At 43.2% G+C, this 16390-nt stretch overlaps 1 protein-coding gene across 1 annotated transcript in view; it reads right to left on the bottom strand.

The window, feature by feature from the left end:
• The window catches only part of Gadl1 (glutamate decarboxylase like 1), a 172249-nt gene that overhangs the window by 47614 nt on the left and 108245 nt on the right, over window positions 1-16390 (bottom strand). The window contains 1 exon segment of the mRNA XM_034484292.2: window positions 4153-4204. Coding sequence (XP_034340183.2) covers window positions 4153-4204 — 52 coding nt within the window.

The following is a 16390-nucleotide window of genomic DNA, read 5'->3' as shown; positions in this document are numbered from 1 at the left end:
CTAACTGAGCCATTTCCCTATCCCCTCTCCGGGTCATGGCTTGTACAAATGTCACATGTTCTGGGTCTCTACTTCCTAGCCTGTAATATGGAGATGAGCGTCTGCATCTAGGCTCAGCTGGGTGGGCAAAAGGAGAATTTATTTCCAGTGGTGGGCAGCATATCTGCCACACAGCAGGCACTCCGTGAGGTTAATGACTATTCCTTGGGGCCAAGCTGGCAGAGGGAGATGTCCTTTTCAAGTGGAGGTACAGCCTCAGCAGCATCTGCACTAGCTGAGACAAATCACTAGGAACATTTCTGGATACCAAACTTGAAAGATGTATAGAGCATCCAAAGAACGCCAACCACATTGCTCAGCATCGGAAGCAGAATTTCTCTGTTGTGGAAACTGGGGAAGAAATTAGAATGAGAGAATTACTTATGTCAGATGCCTGGACCCAGAAGGAAGGGAGGTAAAATGGCTCATCTGCCATGGGTGAGTGTTATAAAAGAGAGATGTTTCATACTGTAAGACATGGATGTTGCATTGGGGGGCACCACTGTCTTCTGAGGACTGAAAAGTAGAAGGAATGAGTGGGTAGTTTAATGGAGAGGAGTTGAGCTAGAAATAGAGATGAGCCTGCTTTGCAGCAGGCTTCTCCATTTGCCATGCTTGGGGAGGGGAGGGAGTTTCTGCTTGGTTCCTGAGGCAGTGTGTAGTCACAGTAGAGTGACAGCCTAGCTGTAACTTAGATTGCAGAAAACCATTCAAGCTATGGTGTAGAGAGATTGGCTAGGGAGGGCTCAGAGGAAAGGGTTGAACACTGCCCAGCTGAGAAGTGGTTGACTCTCAACCAAGATGGAGAGGAGAAGACTAAGTAGGTAAGCAGAAGGAAGAGGAGATAGGGGAAGGCTCCAAGAGTTTTGCTCGGAATGATCATGGTTCTAAAAACCCAAAGAAGAATGTGAACTTTTGGTAAGAAAAATGGCTACACTTCAGCTTCAGGAATGGCAAGTCAGAGGTCTAGGGGAAACTACCAGCTAACCAAACACAAAGTCAAGGGTGGAGCCAAAGACAAAGATAACACATGCCAAACCTAATGAGAGAGCCCTTTGGGAGACCATGCTGACAGACTAAATGACCAAAGACAAAAGAGTAGATATGAATATCCAAATGCTATTAGACAAAGAGAACCTTGTACCAAAGCTGAGAAAGAAAGAAAAAAAAAAAGTCAAAAGAAACCACGGCAGATGCGGGTTCCAAATGGTGTGGTAACTGAAGAATACAGTAGAAATCCAAGAAGTGTAAGTGAGATGTGTTAGATTTTAGCAATTAACGAGGTAACTATGATCGCATCAATCTCTGTGAGATAAGTTATCTCAAGTAAGGCTCAGGTGCTGGGTCCACAGGGCAAGTAAGTGGCCACAGCCTCAAGGCAGGCAGCCACAGCTCTGACAGTGGACAGCCACTGCTAGAATATCGGTATCCAGAGCCAGAATGTGGGCAGCCACAGCTAGATCAGGCAGCACAGCCCAAAAGTGGGCATCCAGATCTAGCTGCAAGAGGAAGAACCAGTAGGCTCTCCATAGCAGGATGTTGTTCAAGCATAATTTGATGCCTCTGAATCCCAATAACACTCCCTAATGCAGAATTCAGAAGGACAGAAAAACAACAACAACAAAAAAAAGGTGAATAATTCAGACTCACCCACGAGATTGAAATGGAAAGTGCGAGTGGGAGTCCACGGAGGAGTATACCTCTAGGAAAATAACTATCAGATCTTAGATCCAACACAGGAAAAAAAAAGACAGTGTTACAGTTTCCAGGGGAGCATGAATAATGTAGAATTCATTTGAAATGATAACTTTCAATCATCTTCAAGAAGACAGACATTACTTTAGCTCTTTTCAGGAAAGGGCATTCAAGTGCTAGATGCTCTGTTTCTCTACACTCATTTACAACTTCTAATGTGGTACTCTCGCCCCCTCCCTATCCACCCCTCCCCCTTCCCACTCGCTCTCCCTCAGGTTCTCTTCCCATCTCACTCTTTCTCTCTCCCTCTCCCTCTCTTACTCTCCTTCTCCATCTTTTAAATTAACGTAGCACTTAGATGTAAAATTTGAAGGTCTAAGCATACATTATTTCTTAAAACAAAAATCAGGGGAGGGAAATGTGAATCTAATATAAAAGTCCTTCCAGCAGGGCTGGGCTACAGCCTGATGGGGCACACGTGCTGTATCTGTGGACTCTGCCTCAATTCTCAGAACCAGTAAAATACCCAAAACCCTGTTGTAGAAATTCTGGAAGGGCCATGCAGGAAGCCTCCCATACTACAGGAGTCAGCTGGCTTCTCCAGGGAAAAAAATACTCATGGATCTGGACAGATGGGTCAGCTGTTAACAGAGCGTGTACTGCTCTTGCACAGGATCTGAGCTCAATTTCCAGCCTCCACTTCAGGCAGCTCATAAGCACCATGGGATCTAACACCCTCTCGTGGTCTCTGTAGGTACTACACTCAGGTGTACATAATCTCACATTGAACTCAGGTTCTCATGCTCAGAAGGCAGGCACTTTATCAGCCGAGTTATCACCCCTGTGCTAATTTCAGAACTTCACTTTGCTTATATAGTATCTCTGTTAAAGCAATTGCCATATTGATAATGCTATTTGCACCCAGTCTAGAGTATGTCTCACAAACATGTCTCTTTTCTGAAGGCTCCTAATGACTTGGTGCTTCCCACATGTTTCTTTCACTTTCTACTGGAATATGAGCACAGAGCAGGGACATCTCTGGATGCTGGAATTGCTAGCACACATTAGACTCGATGTATCTTACCAAATAAATGATTAGCACAGATTATCTAGACTTCTTATATGCAGCACACGTTCCTGCAGTGGAATCTATAAGTGGTTTTACATTAGGTTAAAGACTGCAATGAAGTTTAACAAGATCTAAGATAAGCTTGCCCTTCACTGTTCTTAAAAGTCAGAATGAGACAAGGTGCTGGAGAGATGGCTCAGTGCTTTAAGAGCACATACATATATAGGACTCTTGCAGAGGGCCTGAGTCCTCTCCATCCCACACAACAGCCTGTAACTCCAGCTCCTTGGGATCTGACGCCATCTTCTGGCCTCCACAGGAAACTGCACTCATGTGCACATACCTCCCACATGTTGGCATGTCTTTGGGGCACCGTTTTATGGATGTGGGAGGGCTCAGATCACTGTGGGCAGTCCAACCCCAAGGTCGTATAAGGTCAGAAAGTAGGAACATATATATAATTTATATAAAAATTACACTCTAAATGAAACAGCAAGTACATGGGTAAATAAATGTACTTGCTTAGAAAGCATGAGGACATGAGTTGGGGTCCCCATCAGCCAGGTAAAAATCCACTCATGGCTTAGCACGCCTATAACTTCAACATTGGGTGACAGAAACATGCAGATTCCGAAAGCTTTGAGAACAGTCAGTCTGGTAGAAAAGACAAGGAACTGGTCCAGTGAGAGACACTATGGCAATAAGATGGCACAATATAGAAAAGATGCCTGATGTTTTGCTCTGGCCTTCCAAGTGTATGTGTACACACTCATGTATATGAAACACATACACATACAGAGAGAGAGAGAGAGAGAGAGAGAGAGAGAGAGAGAGAGAGAGAGAGAGAGAGAGATACTATGTTACTTGATATTTTAACAAAAACATTCATCTTCAAAATCACCTGACTTCTTATACACAGCCAGCGATCCAATATCTACAATGAAACACCCTATTTCTCAGTGCTCCAAAACTCTCACACACTCATTATTTCAGAAAAAGAGGGCATGTATGCATGCTCTATATGCCCTTAGTTGGTCTAGAGCACAAAGGCCCAGTTCCCAACACAATCACTCTGCCATTTCTGTATCAGGGAAGAGGTCATAATTTATTCAGTATTATCTCTGCTAATTATTATTGAGCATTTTAATTTTCAATACTTAAAGGCAAGAGCATTCTCTGTGAATCCAACCAAGGGGAAAAATGTTCACTAATACAGTAAATTATCATAATGGGCTGTATGAATTAAGCTAATGAGTTATTTCTTAGCCTTCAACACAGAAACAAACACAACCGACTGCCTCCATCACCATTGATGACAAGCCCTGGTGCCCAGTCCCTCAGGCACTTACTTCCATCAGCAACTTGAAGCCTTCTCTTTTCTTGATTTCATCTACCAGGTACCTAAAATTAAAATAACATTTTTTAAAAATAACAATATTGGTCATTTGCAATCCCCCAAATACCATGGACTTGACTTCCATACCCCTAAAGCATGGTTTCTGGTGCAGAACTGGGTCTGGGATCCAGGAAGCACAGGCAGAGCTATACGTGTGGACAGATGCCCTTTGGGAACATCTGTATGACCACACTCTGGGCCTCCCTAGGAGGGCATGTGGCATTAAGGGCATGAGGTAAATCTCACATTCTAACACAAGCTTTAACTCTGGCATGAAAAGGCAGGGTGAGTCATATCCAACTTCATTTCTATTTATTGGATTTATTCATCTTGTTTTATGTGTACAAGTGCTTTGCCTGCATGCATTTTTGTGTGCTGTGTGCATGCAGTTGCTGCGGTGTTCAGAAGAGGATATCAGATCTCCTAGAACTGGACTTATGGATGGCTGTGAGCAGCTGTATGGGTATCGGGAACTGAACCTGGATTGTCTGCAAGTGACCTTAACCATTGAACCACCTCCAGCCCCATTCGCATCCATGGTGGGGGTTCAGCACAGATATTTGAATTACTTTACTAGATCACAGGGAACATTTCTGGTGTGTCACTTTTACTTGGGTTTTAAGTTTTAGATCAAAGAGCATAAACTGATGGTATCCATGGCTAGATCAGAGTGGAGAGGAGCAGTGATCAATATCATGTCACAAGTGAGGGGGTGTGGATGCAGCTAGGGTGTCTATGATGGCCTAATGGATATAAAAAGCATCGTTTCCTCATAAGCAAATGTCAGATACACAGGACTTTGGATATGACTGGAGCAGGAGGATAACACTGAACAGAGTGAATAACACTGCCTGACCCTCCTGTGGCTTGGTTTTTATCTCCACGTAAACAGGGACATTTTACAAGGTCCACTCCTAGCTAAAGAGCTACAGGCAATCAATGGCTACTCAGAGAGGGAAAACTGTTTTCTATAGGGAAAATCTCCTCATGGGTTATTCAAGCCCAAGTGGTCAGTTCTAAACAAATGTATACACAAGCAATAATAAACGGACTTGGAAGGGTGTGTGTGTGTGTGTGTGTGTGTGTGTGTGTGTGTGTGTGTGTAGGAAAAGAAAGAAAGGTCATGTTTGATAGGGGGAAACAGGAGGAGTTGGAGGGGTAAAAATAATGTAAATACCAGTATGAAATTCTCCATTAGGATAAAAATTATCAATATAAAACCTTGAAATATTTGACCTTGAAAACAACTGGTTTGATACTGAACCTTAAAAGGCTCATGATGTTTGACCCAGTGTTTCAAATCTAGGGGTCAAGTGTGTGTGTGTGTGTGTGTGTGTGTGTGTGTGTGTGTATGTGTTTGTAAATATGCAAAACTTTGGAAAGAAAAGTGTTTTCCAGGGAATTATTATATTCAACTCTATGACAAAAAGGGGGGAGGGAGAAAGAAAGGAGGAAACAGAACACTCGCCAGCAAGAACTGGCTTCAAGGCTTATTCTCTTACCATGTAGCCATGGCAACATGACCACAACAGTAAATTCTATATATTCAATTAATTCTTGGGAAACTCTCCCCAGCAAAACTTTTACACCTGAGTCTTATTTGATTACTTCAAAGAGCAGACTAATGCAACCCTTTTCCCCCTAGTCTGGAATTATCACAAAAGAAAACCCTAGAAACCATATTTTTATTTCTATTTTAATTGTTATATTACTTTCTATAGAAACCCCTAGAAATCATACTTATGTTTCTGTTTTAATCAGTATATTACTTGCTATTGCATTACATTACTTGCCATAACTACTCTAAAGTGTGGACACAAAGTACGAGTTTATAAAATTTGGCATTTTTTTCTCCTATCGATTTTATTTATGTAGCTTTTTACTGAAGATACAATATTGATCCGTACACATAGATATTACTTTTGAATAAACAAAATGTTGCAAAAATTCTGTCGGTATTAACTAGTCATACGAATGTTTTATTTTAAAGAATTGTGTTGTGTGCACCCAGAGTCACGAAATGATTGGCATTCTATATGCATATTCACATCCCTGAATATTGTTTTTGGGACATGGTATAAAGTAGCTTCTATGTCTTCAGACATTTAGCACACAGCAAAAGGTGATTCCAGTCATTAATAAGTATCATAAAAGGTGCCTGAGGTCAGTGGCAATCAAGAAATCTTAACAACAACATAGATGTTGAACCGTGGTTTGACCTACATGATGCTGGATACAAGGACAGTGGTACCAGGGGCAGTGAGTGTACGGAAGAAGGGTAGAAACTGCCTAGGGCCATCCTTTCTGACTGTACCAACTGTGTTTGTGATTCGGCTAGGAGAAGTCAATCACATGAACACACAGAGAAAGATACATATTGTATTTAAATCTATACACGTGTGTGTGCACGTGTGTACATGTGCACATGTGTTAAAACTATAGCCCTTTGTGAATCTTCTCTAAACAATTACCAGAAACAATGTTACAATACAGAGGTCAGAGGTTAAAGGACTAAAGCTTTCTGAGTGACCCAGTTGCATGGCATGCCTGTTAAAATGAGCAGACTCTGTCAGTCAAACCCTTTGCAGTAAATGACACATTCCCCCCCAAAGCACTGAGAAACATAGATAATTTGATTCCATTTCTTATCATTGATTTATAAGAACTGAAGCTCAAGGAAGGGCTGGAGAGATAGCTTGACAGTTAAGAGCATTTGCCTGGGAACCTTGAAGACCTGAATTCAGATGCCAGCTCCCATTGTAAGAAGACAGGTGTGATCCTGCACGTGCCTTTCACCTCATCTCCAACAAAGCCAGAGGCAGGAGGATTGCTGTGGCTCGCTAGCTGAAATACTGACTGTTCCGTGCTCAGAAAAAAGTCAAGTTATGGGTAGAGGGTGTTAGAGAAAGGCACCCAACATGCTTACCTGATGTCCCTGAGCACCCACTGGAATGTGGACTCCCCCAACACGTGTACCCATACACTCACAGATGTGCACATATAAGTGAATAAATAAAATCCTTTAAAAGTAAGACCAAAAGAAGCTCTATCTACATGGTCTACCTGAAGAGACAAGCGTGGAGTTAAATGCTAAGGGATGAATCATACATTGTTCAAGACAGTATGCTTGAAAGCAGGAGAGAGAGAACTCCATAGATTTGGCAGACCGTCTGCTCACTGTATGACTTTGTGCGGAGTTTTATAGATGTAGTTTCATGCCCAGCTTCTGAAGAGGAACTTAAAAAAAAGATGTAAGCATAGCAGAGAACTGACACAACCTCTAGCTAGAAAAACAAAGGTTTGAAAAATCATTCTTTATCTGAGTCTCCAAGACAGAAATGTGTTGGCAACCTTGTACACTCAGAACGCTGAACTATGATTATTACGCCAGCCTCCGGTGTCCTGAGATCCTGGCCAGTGCTCTGCCTACCAGGAAACAAGTTATTCCAGGTTAGAAATTGCTAATGGGCTTCTGGTCAACCTTGTGACTGTAGACAAATCATGTAGGTTCCCTGAGCCTGCCTCAGATTCCTCATGCATGTAATGGAGGTGTGGATACAGCCCGGCAAAACCTTCTTACTCTTTGGCACTTCCTCTTGCCACATGTATTTTCTATTTAAAATACTCTTGTCATAGTGGCTGAGGCTGACTTTTCCAAACCAAGCCAAATCATTCCTGTTACATTCTGCTCCTGTAGCTGTTCTGTCTGGGGCTGAGTCTTCAAATACTCACATATTCTCAGCATTTCTATATCGCCTCCCCAAGGTTCAGAGAACATTACAGAAGAGGGGAGGAAAGACTGGAAGGGCTGGAATTTTGTCAAGTGTCTCCTATGCATGACTCGGCCATTGCACCAATGAACCCACAGCAGTTGTGATCACCTGCATACTATGGTCCCTATGGACATTCCATCATGAGGGGTGAGGCCCTGATGAGGCCCCCTCTTCCCTGGACATCCATAGGCAGTTAATGGTTGCTGAGGGAATAGCCATTTTCTTTAGCAGTATGGCCATGGGTGCATACAGGAGCATGTATACTCCTGTAAATAACACCCCTAACTATGCTCATTAGTCCACCATAGAAACAAGCAAAAGGAAGTTAAAACAGATGTGGTGCTCCCCAATAAGGAGAACCTTTGACTTACTGAGGTGGTTGGATGACATCATACTGTTAACTAAAAACGAGGCACGGTCTATCATGTTAGCGGCACTCAGTGTGTAAGGAAAGACTCTCCCTGTGCTCGCAGGGCAGCCGTTTTGGCAGCATGCCATCTCTACATGTCAGTGTCCCCAGAAAGGACAGGCAGAGCTCTCTTCATGTATCCTCTTCTCTCTATGTAGTGAGACTCTTTCCCAGGGCCTTATGGAAATCTTTCTGTGTCTTATTGGCTGAAGTCACAGACCCAACTCTGCAGTAAACATTGGCAAAGCAATGTTGTCAATCAGAACATTGGTCCCTCAATGACGTCAAGTTCCTGCTGGCAAGGACCAAGAGAGGATAGGTCTTAGGCAAGCAGACATTAGTGTCTCTGACTGGCCTTTAGTCACAGGCCTTCCCAGAGCCTTCCAGATCCTTTTAGGCACTGGACTTTCCAGGGGAAGAGCAGAGAGGTAAACATTTTCCTAAGCAAGTCAGATCATGGTGATGGCATTTTCTTTCAGCAGATCAGCTATCAATATCTCCTACATGCCCACTGTCTCACAGAACATGGCTCAGAGACAATAATTTAGAAGCAGTTCTATTAGGAACCTGGATCTTCTTCATACATGAAATGGAGTGTCAGAGGGTATCCGAAAAAGTTGAGTCACTTCTGTCTGCATGTATGCAGACAGTTTATTATTTACAATTTTAAATATATGGAAGCAACTTAAAAGTATGTTTTTATTTTTTAGAAAGCCTTCTATTATATGGAAGGACCCAGATTTTTAAAAAAAATTCATTCAGTTTAAGGTGGATAGATTCCTTTCAATCAGAGCTATATAAGTAAGTTGACTTCAAAAGTAACCCTAATTTCTATAAATTCATTCTTGTGCCTCCCAGTAAGTTTGGCATAGAAGCCAGAGGAGGAAAGGTATGTACATCAATAAAAACCTTTTCAGAGCTTACTGGAGAAAGGCTTACCTTAGTATCCTCACTTGATGTTGAGGTGTTTTTTAGCCAGCATCGTATTCAAAATGTGGCTCATTTTATGCAGACATGTTTTCCTGATGCTGCAGACCTTCCTCTCCGAGGTCTTACATTGAAATGTTCAGCTCTGGGCTGGAGAGGTGGGTCAGCAGTTTAGAACACCTGCTGCTCATCAGAGAACCCAGGTTCAGTTCCCAGCACCCACATAATACCTCACAGCTGCCTGTAACTTCAGCTTCGGGGAATCTCTCACCCTCTTCTGGACTCCCGAGGGTGTTCCAGAAGAACTGCAGTTCCAGGAAACCCAGCACCTTCCTCTGGCCTCTGTAGGTATCAGGTATAGATGTGCTGCACATACATACATACATACATACATATGTACATACATACATATGTACATACATACATACATACATACATACAGGCAAAACACTCAGGCACATGATGTAGAAGTAGGTAAATATATCTTACATGCTAGGATCTCTTTTGTTCTTCAGGCAAGCCATTAATTTCTTCCTGGAAACAGCTATTCCAACCCCATTCTCAATTCAACAGCCACTTAAGAGTTTCTTTTCGACATGGGCTGAGTTTATTTCTGGATGTCTTCTCAGAATTCCTTCTGATGGATTCATCGAGGCTCCCAGAGCTCTGGGGCTTTCTCCATCTGTTCTCTGTGCATTGCCTCTAATAGTACGTATTTCAGAGTTGTGCCCTGCATAGCAGCTGCGTGCTTAATTCTGTTCTACTGTGTTTGCTTTCCAAATTATCAAGATTTAAAGAAAAATTTATTTATTTATGTGTGAAGGGGGAAGCTTGTGTGTGTGCATGCTTTCATGTGTTTGTGTGTATGTGTGCATGCTTGCATGTGTTTGTGTGTGTATGTGTGTGTGCATGCTTTCATGTGTGTTATTTGTGCACATGCTTTTGTGTGTTTGTGTGTGCTTATGTGTGCACATGCTTTTGTGTGTGTGTGTGTGCACATGCTTTTGTGTGTTTGTGTGTGCATGTGTGCATGCTTTCATGTGTGTGTATGTGAATGCTTTCATGTGTTTGCGTGTTTGTGTGCATGTTTTCGTGTGTGCATGATTATGCGCATTTGCATGCCTTCGTATGTGTGTGTGCATGCTTTTGTGTGTTTGTGTGTATACATGATTCCATGTGTATGTGCATGATGTCTTGTATGCCTGTGTGTGTGTGTGTGTGTGTGTGTGTGTGTCTGACTTTTATGCATGCCACATGTATGTGGGTTCCTACAGAAGCCAGAAAAGGATGATGGTCCCCCTGGTGCTGCTGTGAGTCACCTAAAGTGAGTGGTGGGAACAGAACTCCAGTCCTCTGAAAGAGCAAGTGCTCTCAGCCACTGAACCATCTCTTAAATGATGAGTTTAGAGAAAATAAATCTGAAAGTGTTGGTCCTGCTGGATTCTGCCCTTCCCTGTTATAAGAGACCCAAAGCATTGACTAGCACACCGGCTTCCTCCAGACAGGAAATGGTTATTCCCTCAGCTTTCACGAAAGTCTATGCAGTGGATTCTACCAGAGAAACTACAGATCGTGTGTCAGGGGGATTAATGAATGGCTCGCTGGAGACCCAATAAAGTAGCAGAATGGAAGCTTCTGCTGCCTGTTGTTGGTGAGACTTGCACAAATGGTTCTTCTAGCCTGGTTTAAAAACTGTCCCCCAGTGACTATCCATTTAATTCCAATGCCAGAACAAAGGCCTAGGAGGAGCTCTCAGCAGCAGGTATCCCTGGGTAGCTCTCAGCAACAGGTATCCCTGGGTAGCTCTCAGCAGCAGGTAGCCTTGAATATGAAAGCATGGTGGGCCTTTGTAGGCAGCTATCAAAATAGTCATCCACTCCTCACAATCACTCTGCCCTCTTTCTCTCCCTCCCTCAATGTGTGTGCATGTGTGTGGGTGGGTGTGTTCATGTGTGTGTTCATGTGTGTGTGTGTTCATGTATGTGTATTGATGTGTGTGGGTGGGTGTGTTCATGTGTGTGTTCATGTGTGTGTGTGTTCATGTATGTGTATTGATGTGTGTGGGTGGGTGTGTTCATGTATGTGGGTGCATGTGTGTACATGTGGAGGTAAGAGGGTGACACCGGGTGTTTTCTTCCATTGCACTTCACCTTATTTTTTGAGACAGGATCTGTCTAACTCTTGAGTCACTGATTCACCTAACTACCCAGCCAGCAGCAATCACAGGGAGCCTCCTGGCCCAGAGTTCTCAGTCCTGTGATTCCAGGAACAGTCAGTATACCTGGGTTTTTCTTTTCTTCTCTTTTTTTTCTTTTCTTTTACTTTCTTTTCTCTTTTTTTTTTCTCTTTTAAAAACTTTTATGTGTCTACGTATATGTCTGTTCATGGTATGTGCATATGTATATGTCTATGTGCTCATGAAAGCCAGAAGAGGGCACCGGATGCCCTGGAGTTACAGGGAGTTATGAGCTACATCACAAGGCTGCTAGGACAAGAGCTCTCTCTAGTCCTCCGCCAGGTCAGCAAGTGCTTTTAACACTGGTCTGCCTCTCCAGCCTTATGTTGACTTTTGATGCAGTACTGGGGATCCAAACTTGGGTTCTCATGCTTTTATGACATCACCCTTCCTACTTAACCATCTCCCAGCCCTAAAAGAGGCGAGGCTAACCCTGTGCCACCCTCCCACCCAGGCTTTCAGTAATGCCCACCCCATGCACCTTGCTTTGGGCTCATAGAGACACTGATTCCTCAATAACCCAAATAGACAGGATTTTGAATCATTCTTGAAAGAGATGCTGTGCTCCCAGTTGGCATGGGAGGGCCGCATGGAGAGCAGAATCCCCAGCAGTGGTGCCCTCCTCTTCTCACTAGATTCTGACAGTTCATGTGATCAGAGTCCTTCACATCTTAAATATGTCTGCTCTTTCAGAGGTCAAGAGGACGAGGACCAGGATGAAACTGTCTCCTAAGCATGAAACGACCTCAAACTCATGAACTCACAGCAGCTGTGGTGGCCTGCACAAAGTAAAGCTAGCTGCCAGTCCAGCCTAGATGATGAAGGGCTTCAGGAGCATCCGCTCCTAACTGGGGACCTATAGAGGGAAGAGGAAGATGGTTTTCTTTATGGCCCCTGGCGAGCAGATCATGCTGCAGTGAATAATTTTGTACCTGTGTCTATATGTGCACCAAAAACTGGACTGAGGGGGGTTAATAGAAAAACAAAACAGGACGTGAAGTCGGGAGGAAGTATGGCAGAGATCCAAGAGGAGCTGGAGGGAGTTGTGTGTGAGCTGAATACAAACAGATACATTGTATATGTGTATGAAATTATTGAAGAATAAATAAAAATGTTATATTAAAATACATCTTCTCTTGCTTTGCCAGGGGAAGGAGACAGAATTATATGTGGACACTGGCCTATACGAATCTGATCCTTCCATTTTAAGGAAAACCTATTGATTTCAGAATAGGCCTCTGCTTAGATGCAGGAACATGGAAGAGTGGTTCTATGGACTTCAGATGACTCTGGATGGCCAAGGCAGGGGAAATGCTACAGAGGTCTTCAGTATCCAAGACACCTGATGGAGGACCTGAGGAATGATATCTTAGCTGCACCAGGATGTCAATGATGTACGTGCATTCTCAATTCAGTCCCCTCATCAGGCCCATCTTGTTGGGCACAGCAGTAATCTACTGGGGGTAGGTAATTCCTCTTGGAGGTAAAACAACTAGTGGACTGTGAATAGAAATGTTAAGAGGCAGAGCTTTCTGAACATGGGTGATCTCTGGTAAACTCTGGATTGAATTCCCATGGGCTTAGGGACAAAGAGTATCAGAACAGTAGTACTGTGGTTGAAGCAGATAATCTGACTCTTGTCATTCTGTGGCCAGTTTGTGGTGGCTGATGAGAAACCACTGCTGAATGTAAGGGATTTTTGCAAACCCCACTCATGGTAGCTTGCAATTACTACTGTGGTGGTATTTGCACACGCACCCCAAAAGGTTGTGGGTGGTTTGAGCGAGAATGGTCCCCATAGGCTCAAGTATTTGAATGCCTGGTTTCTGGTTGGTGGAACTGTTTGGGAAGGATCAGGGGGTGTGGCCTTGTAGAAAGTATGTCATTTGGGGTAGGGTTTGAGGTTTCAAAAACTATACCAACCAGGTCTACGCCTGTACTCTGTCTGCCTCCAACTTTTGGATCAGATGTGAGCTCTTTTCTAGCTCCATACCTCCCTGTCTGCCTGTCTGTTTGTCTGCCTGCCCACCCACCTGTCTGTCTCTTGTTTGCCTGTCTGCCCTCCTGCCCACCTGCCTGCCTGCCTAGCTGCCTGCTACCCGCCTGCCTGCTGTTGAGCTCCCAGCTACGGTGATCATGGACTAACCCCTGAAACTATAAGCAAGCCCTCAATTAAATGCTTTCTTTTATAAGCTGCCTTGGTCGTGGTGTCTTTTTATAGCTCTAGTATACCTGAGACAAAGGCAGAGAGTGTTAATTGGGATTTTATCCCGAAAGCCAGTAACCTGCCTTTAACCTCATGGTTCACACCAAAAGAACAGAAACCAGAATTGAGATAATATTTAACCTTTTTTAAAACAGGGCTACAAGCCAATAAGTTAGTTCAGAGAGAAATTAGACCAGGATTCTAAGATTCTTAGTCCTGGAGAAACGCTCTCTAAGCATGCCACTTCACAGTACTTCAGAGAGGTCTTTTAAAGGGACCCTGCCCCTTTTCTTGGCAGTGGGCACAGAAGGATAATGTGACTATTGCTGACCCCAGGAATATATTACTGTCCATCAAAAGTGTAGAAAGAGAAGCGGTGCAAACACCCATTGTGAATAACAGTGTGGAAGCAGAAGGGTGCTTTGCTCAAATATTTAAATATAGGTCACAGAGCCTGCAGCGCTATTCACTGAAATGTTAATTCCACTCAATTCAACTTGACAAACGTTTACAAACAATAAGGATTTGTTGAATTGAATTGAAATGTTAACATTTATCCTCCTGTGATACTGCGTCTGAAAGAATTAGAAAGTATCCACAGACTATAAACTCCATTCCACCCTGAGATGAATATTAACTTCAGAATAAATACCATCATCAAATATTTATATCATGCCTTATTTCAAGACACCTGTCACTGAATCAGTTAAAGGCTTTGGCAAAACAACAAGGCACTCTGCCACGTTTAAATAGTACAAGACAATAAGAAATGGGGGCAGAGCTTCCTGACTTATTTTAATTTAATGGGCAGGTATGAATATTTACTATAAACAGTCTCCTGTTCTCATTGCTGGGTCATTGTCTCTGTACTTCCAACAGGGGCACATTAATCCCATCTCTAGTTAAAGCATGCTCCTCTCAAGGTTCAACAGAGTATTTTAAGATATTGGTTTATTTAATTATATGTGAATATGTGTGTGTGTGCTCAAGTAAATGTATGTGCACCATGTATGTGCAAGAACTCACAGGAGGTTAGAAGAAGATATTTGATCCCTTGGAACTGGAATTGCAGATGGTTAGGAGCTACCATGTGGGTAGCTGGGAACTGAACAGGGTCTTCTACAAAAGCAGTAAGCACTCTTAACCACTGAGCCATGTCTCCAGCCCACTCTGCTGTGGGAACTGGGATCAGGGAGGGGGTGAGGGAGGAGGAGTCACAAACCCAGGTAATAGACTTGGGAGATCAGCATCAGGGTACAGATCTCTTTTTATACAGCAGCAAGCATTTTTATACAGCCTTTGGACCAATGGAGAATTGACACAAGCTCTGGAGGAATCAACCATCCCACTGGCACTATGGAGAGGTGCCAGCTGCCAGCACCCAAGTGGACTTCCATAAAGATGGAGGGTGGGGGATTGAAGCATCCACTGCCCTGTTCCAAGACCCTTCTGGGGTTCCACTAGTTTGCTAGAATCATCTTATTTTGTGTTATGGAGTATGCCAGAAGATACAGGCATCAGATTATTAGGTATTATTAGTATGGAGGCCTCCGTGTGTGTGTGTGTGTGTGTGTGTGTGTGTGTGTGTGTGTGTACATGTTTTATAGTGTGGTCACTTGTATGTTAGGTCACAGGACCACCTCACATGCTGCTTCTCAACTTCCACATTGTTTGAGGCTGGGTATCTTTATTGTTGTCCATAACATGTGCCAGGGCTGCACACTGGGGGACTCTCCCATCTCCCCCTGCAGAGCTCTGGGATCACAGATGTGCATTAACTACCATATTTGGCTCTACTTAGGTTTGGGGAACCCAAACCTGAGTCCTCCTGCTTGCACAAGAAGAGCTTAACCACTGAGCTCTCTCTCCAGCCCTCCTGGGCTATCTCTAATCTTAATAACCATTCATTGAGGGTTGGGGTCCAGATACTCTGCACTTCCTTTCTGAGACACAAATCCTCCAGAGATGTAACTACATGGCTGTAGAAAGCTGGCGGCATGTGATAACCTCTAAGGAGGAATGTCCTCACTAGCAAATAAGACCAAAGGGCAGGGAAGTGTGGAAGAAGAAATTCAGATAAAGGGCTTCAAAAGACTGTTGGCTTAAATTCAGCTTGCAGAGCTATCTTTAGTAGCTAGTTAAACTATGTATAAATGGCCATATAAAACATAAAAATTATTCATTCCTGAAATGAATCCAGAATCCTGTATCTCAGTCTTCTATTACCTTCCTTTTCCAAATTCCCATATCACCCACAGCTATGTTGCCGTTGATAATTGCCTACCTCTGACCCAACACCACTTTGACTATTAGATAAAATCTTTAAAAGTTAAAAGTTAACAGACTGCTACCTTTTACCAATCCAAAAGCTAGAATCTCATCAGATAGCCTTTAAAACCTAGAAGGAGGTTTCCACTGCTTTTCTATAATCTGTCCATCTGCCATTCCCACCAAGGTATTTGGCAAATATCTTTCTGACTGCACTTGTTCTGTGCCTAATAAAATCTCACGTACTACTCCTGTGGTAGAATAAGTTTTAGGAGGCAAATTTAATCTGTGTTCTAAAATGATTGTCAATAATGTTTGGCACAAAATAAACTGTTTTTTGTTCTCTTTGTTCTAAGAGTTGTATGTTGCATT

Source organism: Arvicanthis niloticus, chromosome 21, assembly GCF_011762505.2.
Source record: "Arvicanthis niloticus isolate mArvNil1 chromosome 21, mArvNil1.pat.X, whole genome shotgun sequence".
Taxonomy (NCBI): domain Eukaryota; kingdom Metazoa; phylum Chordata; class Mammalia; order Rodentia; family Muridae; genus Arvicanthis; species Arvicanthis niloticus.
The sequence above is the reverse complement of the archived record's forward strand: the minus strand, read 5'-3'. Positions and strand labels throughout refer to the sequence as shown.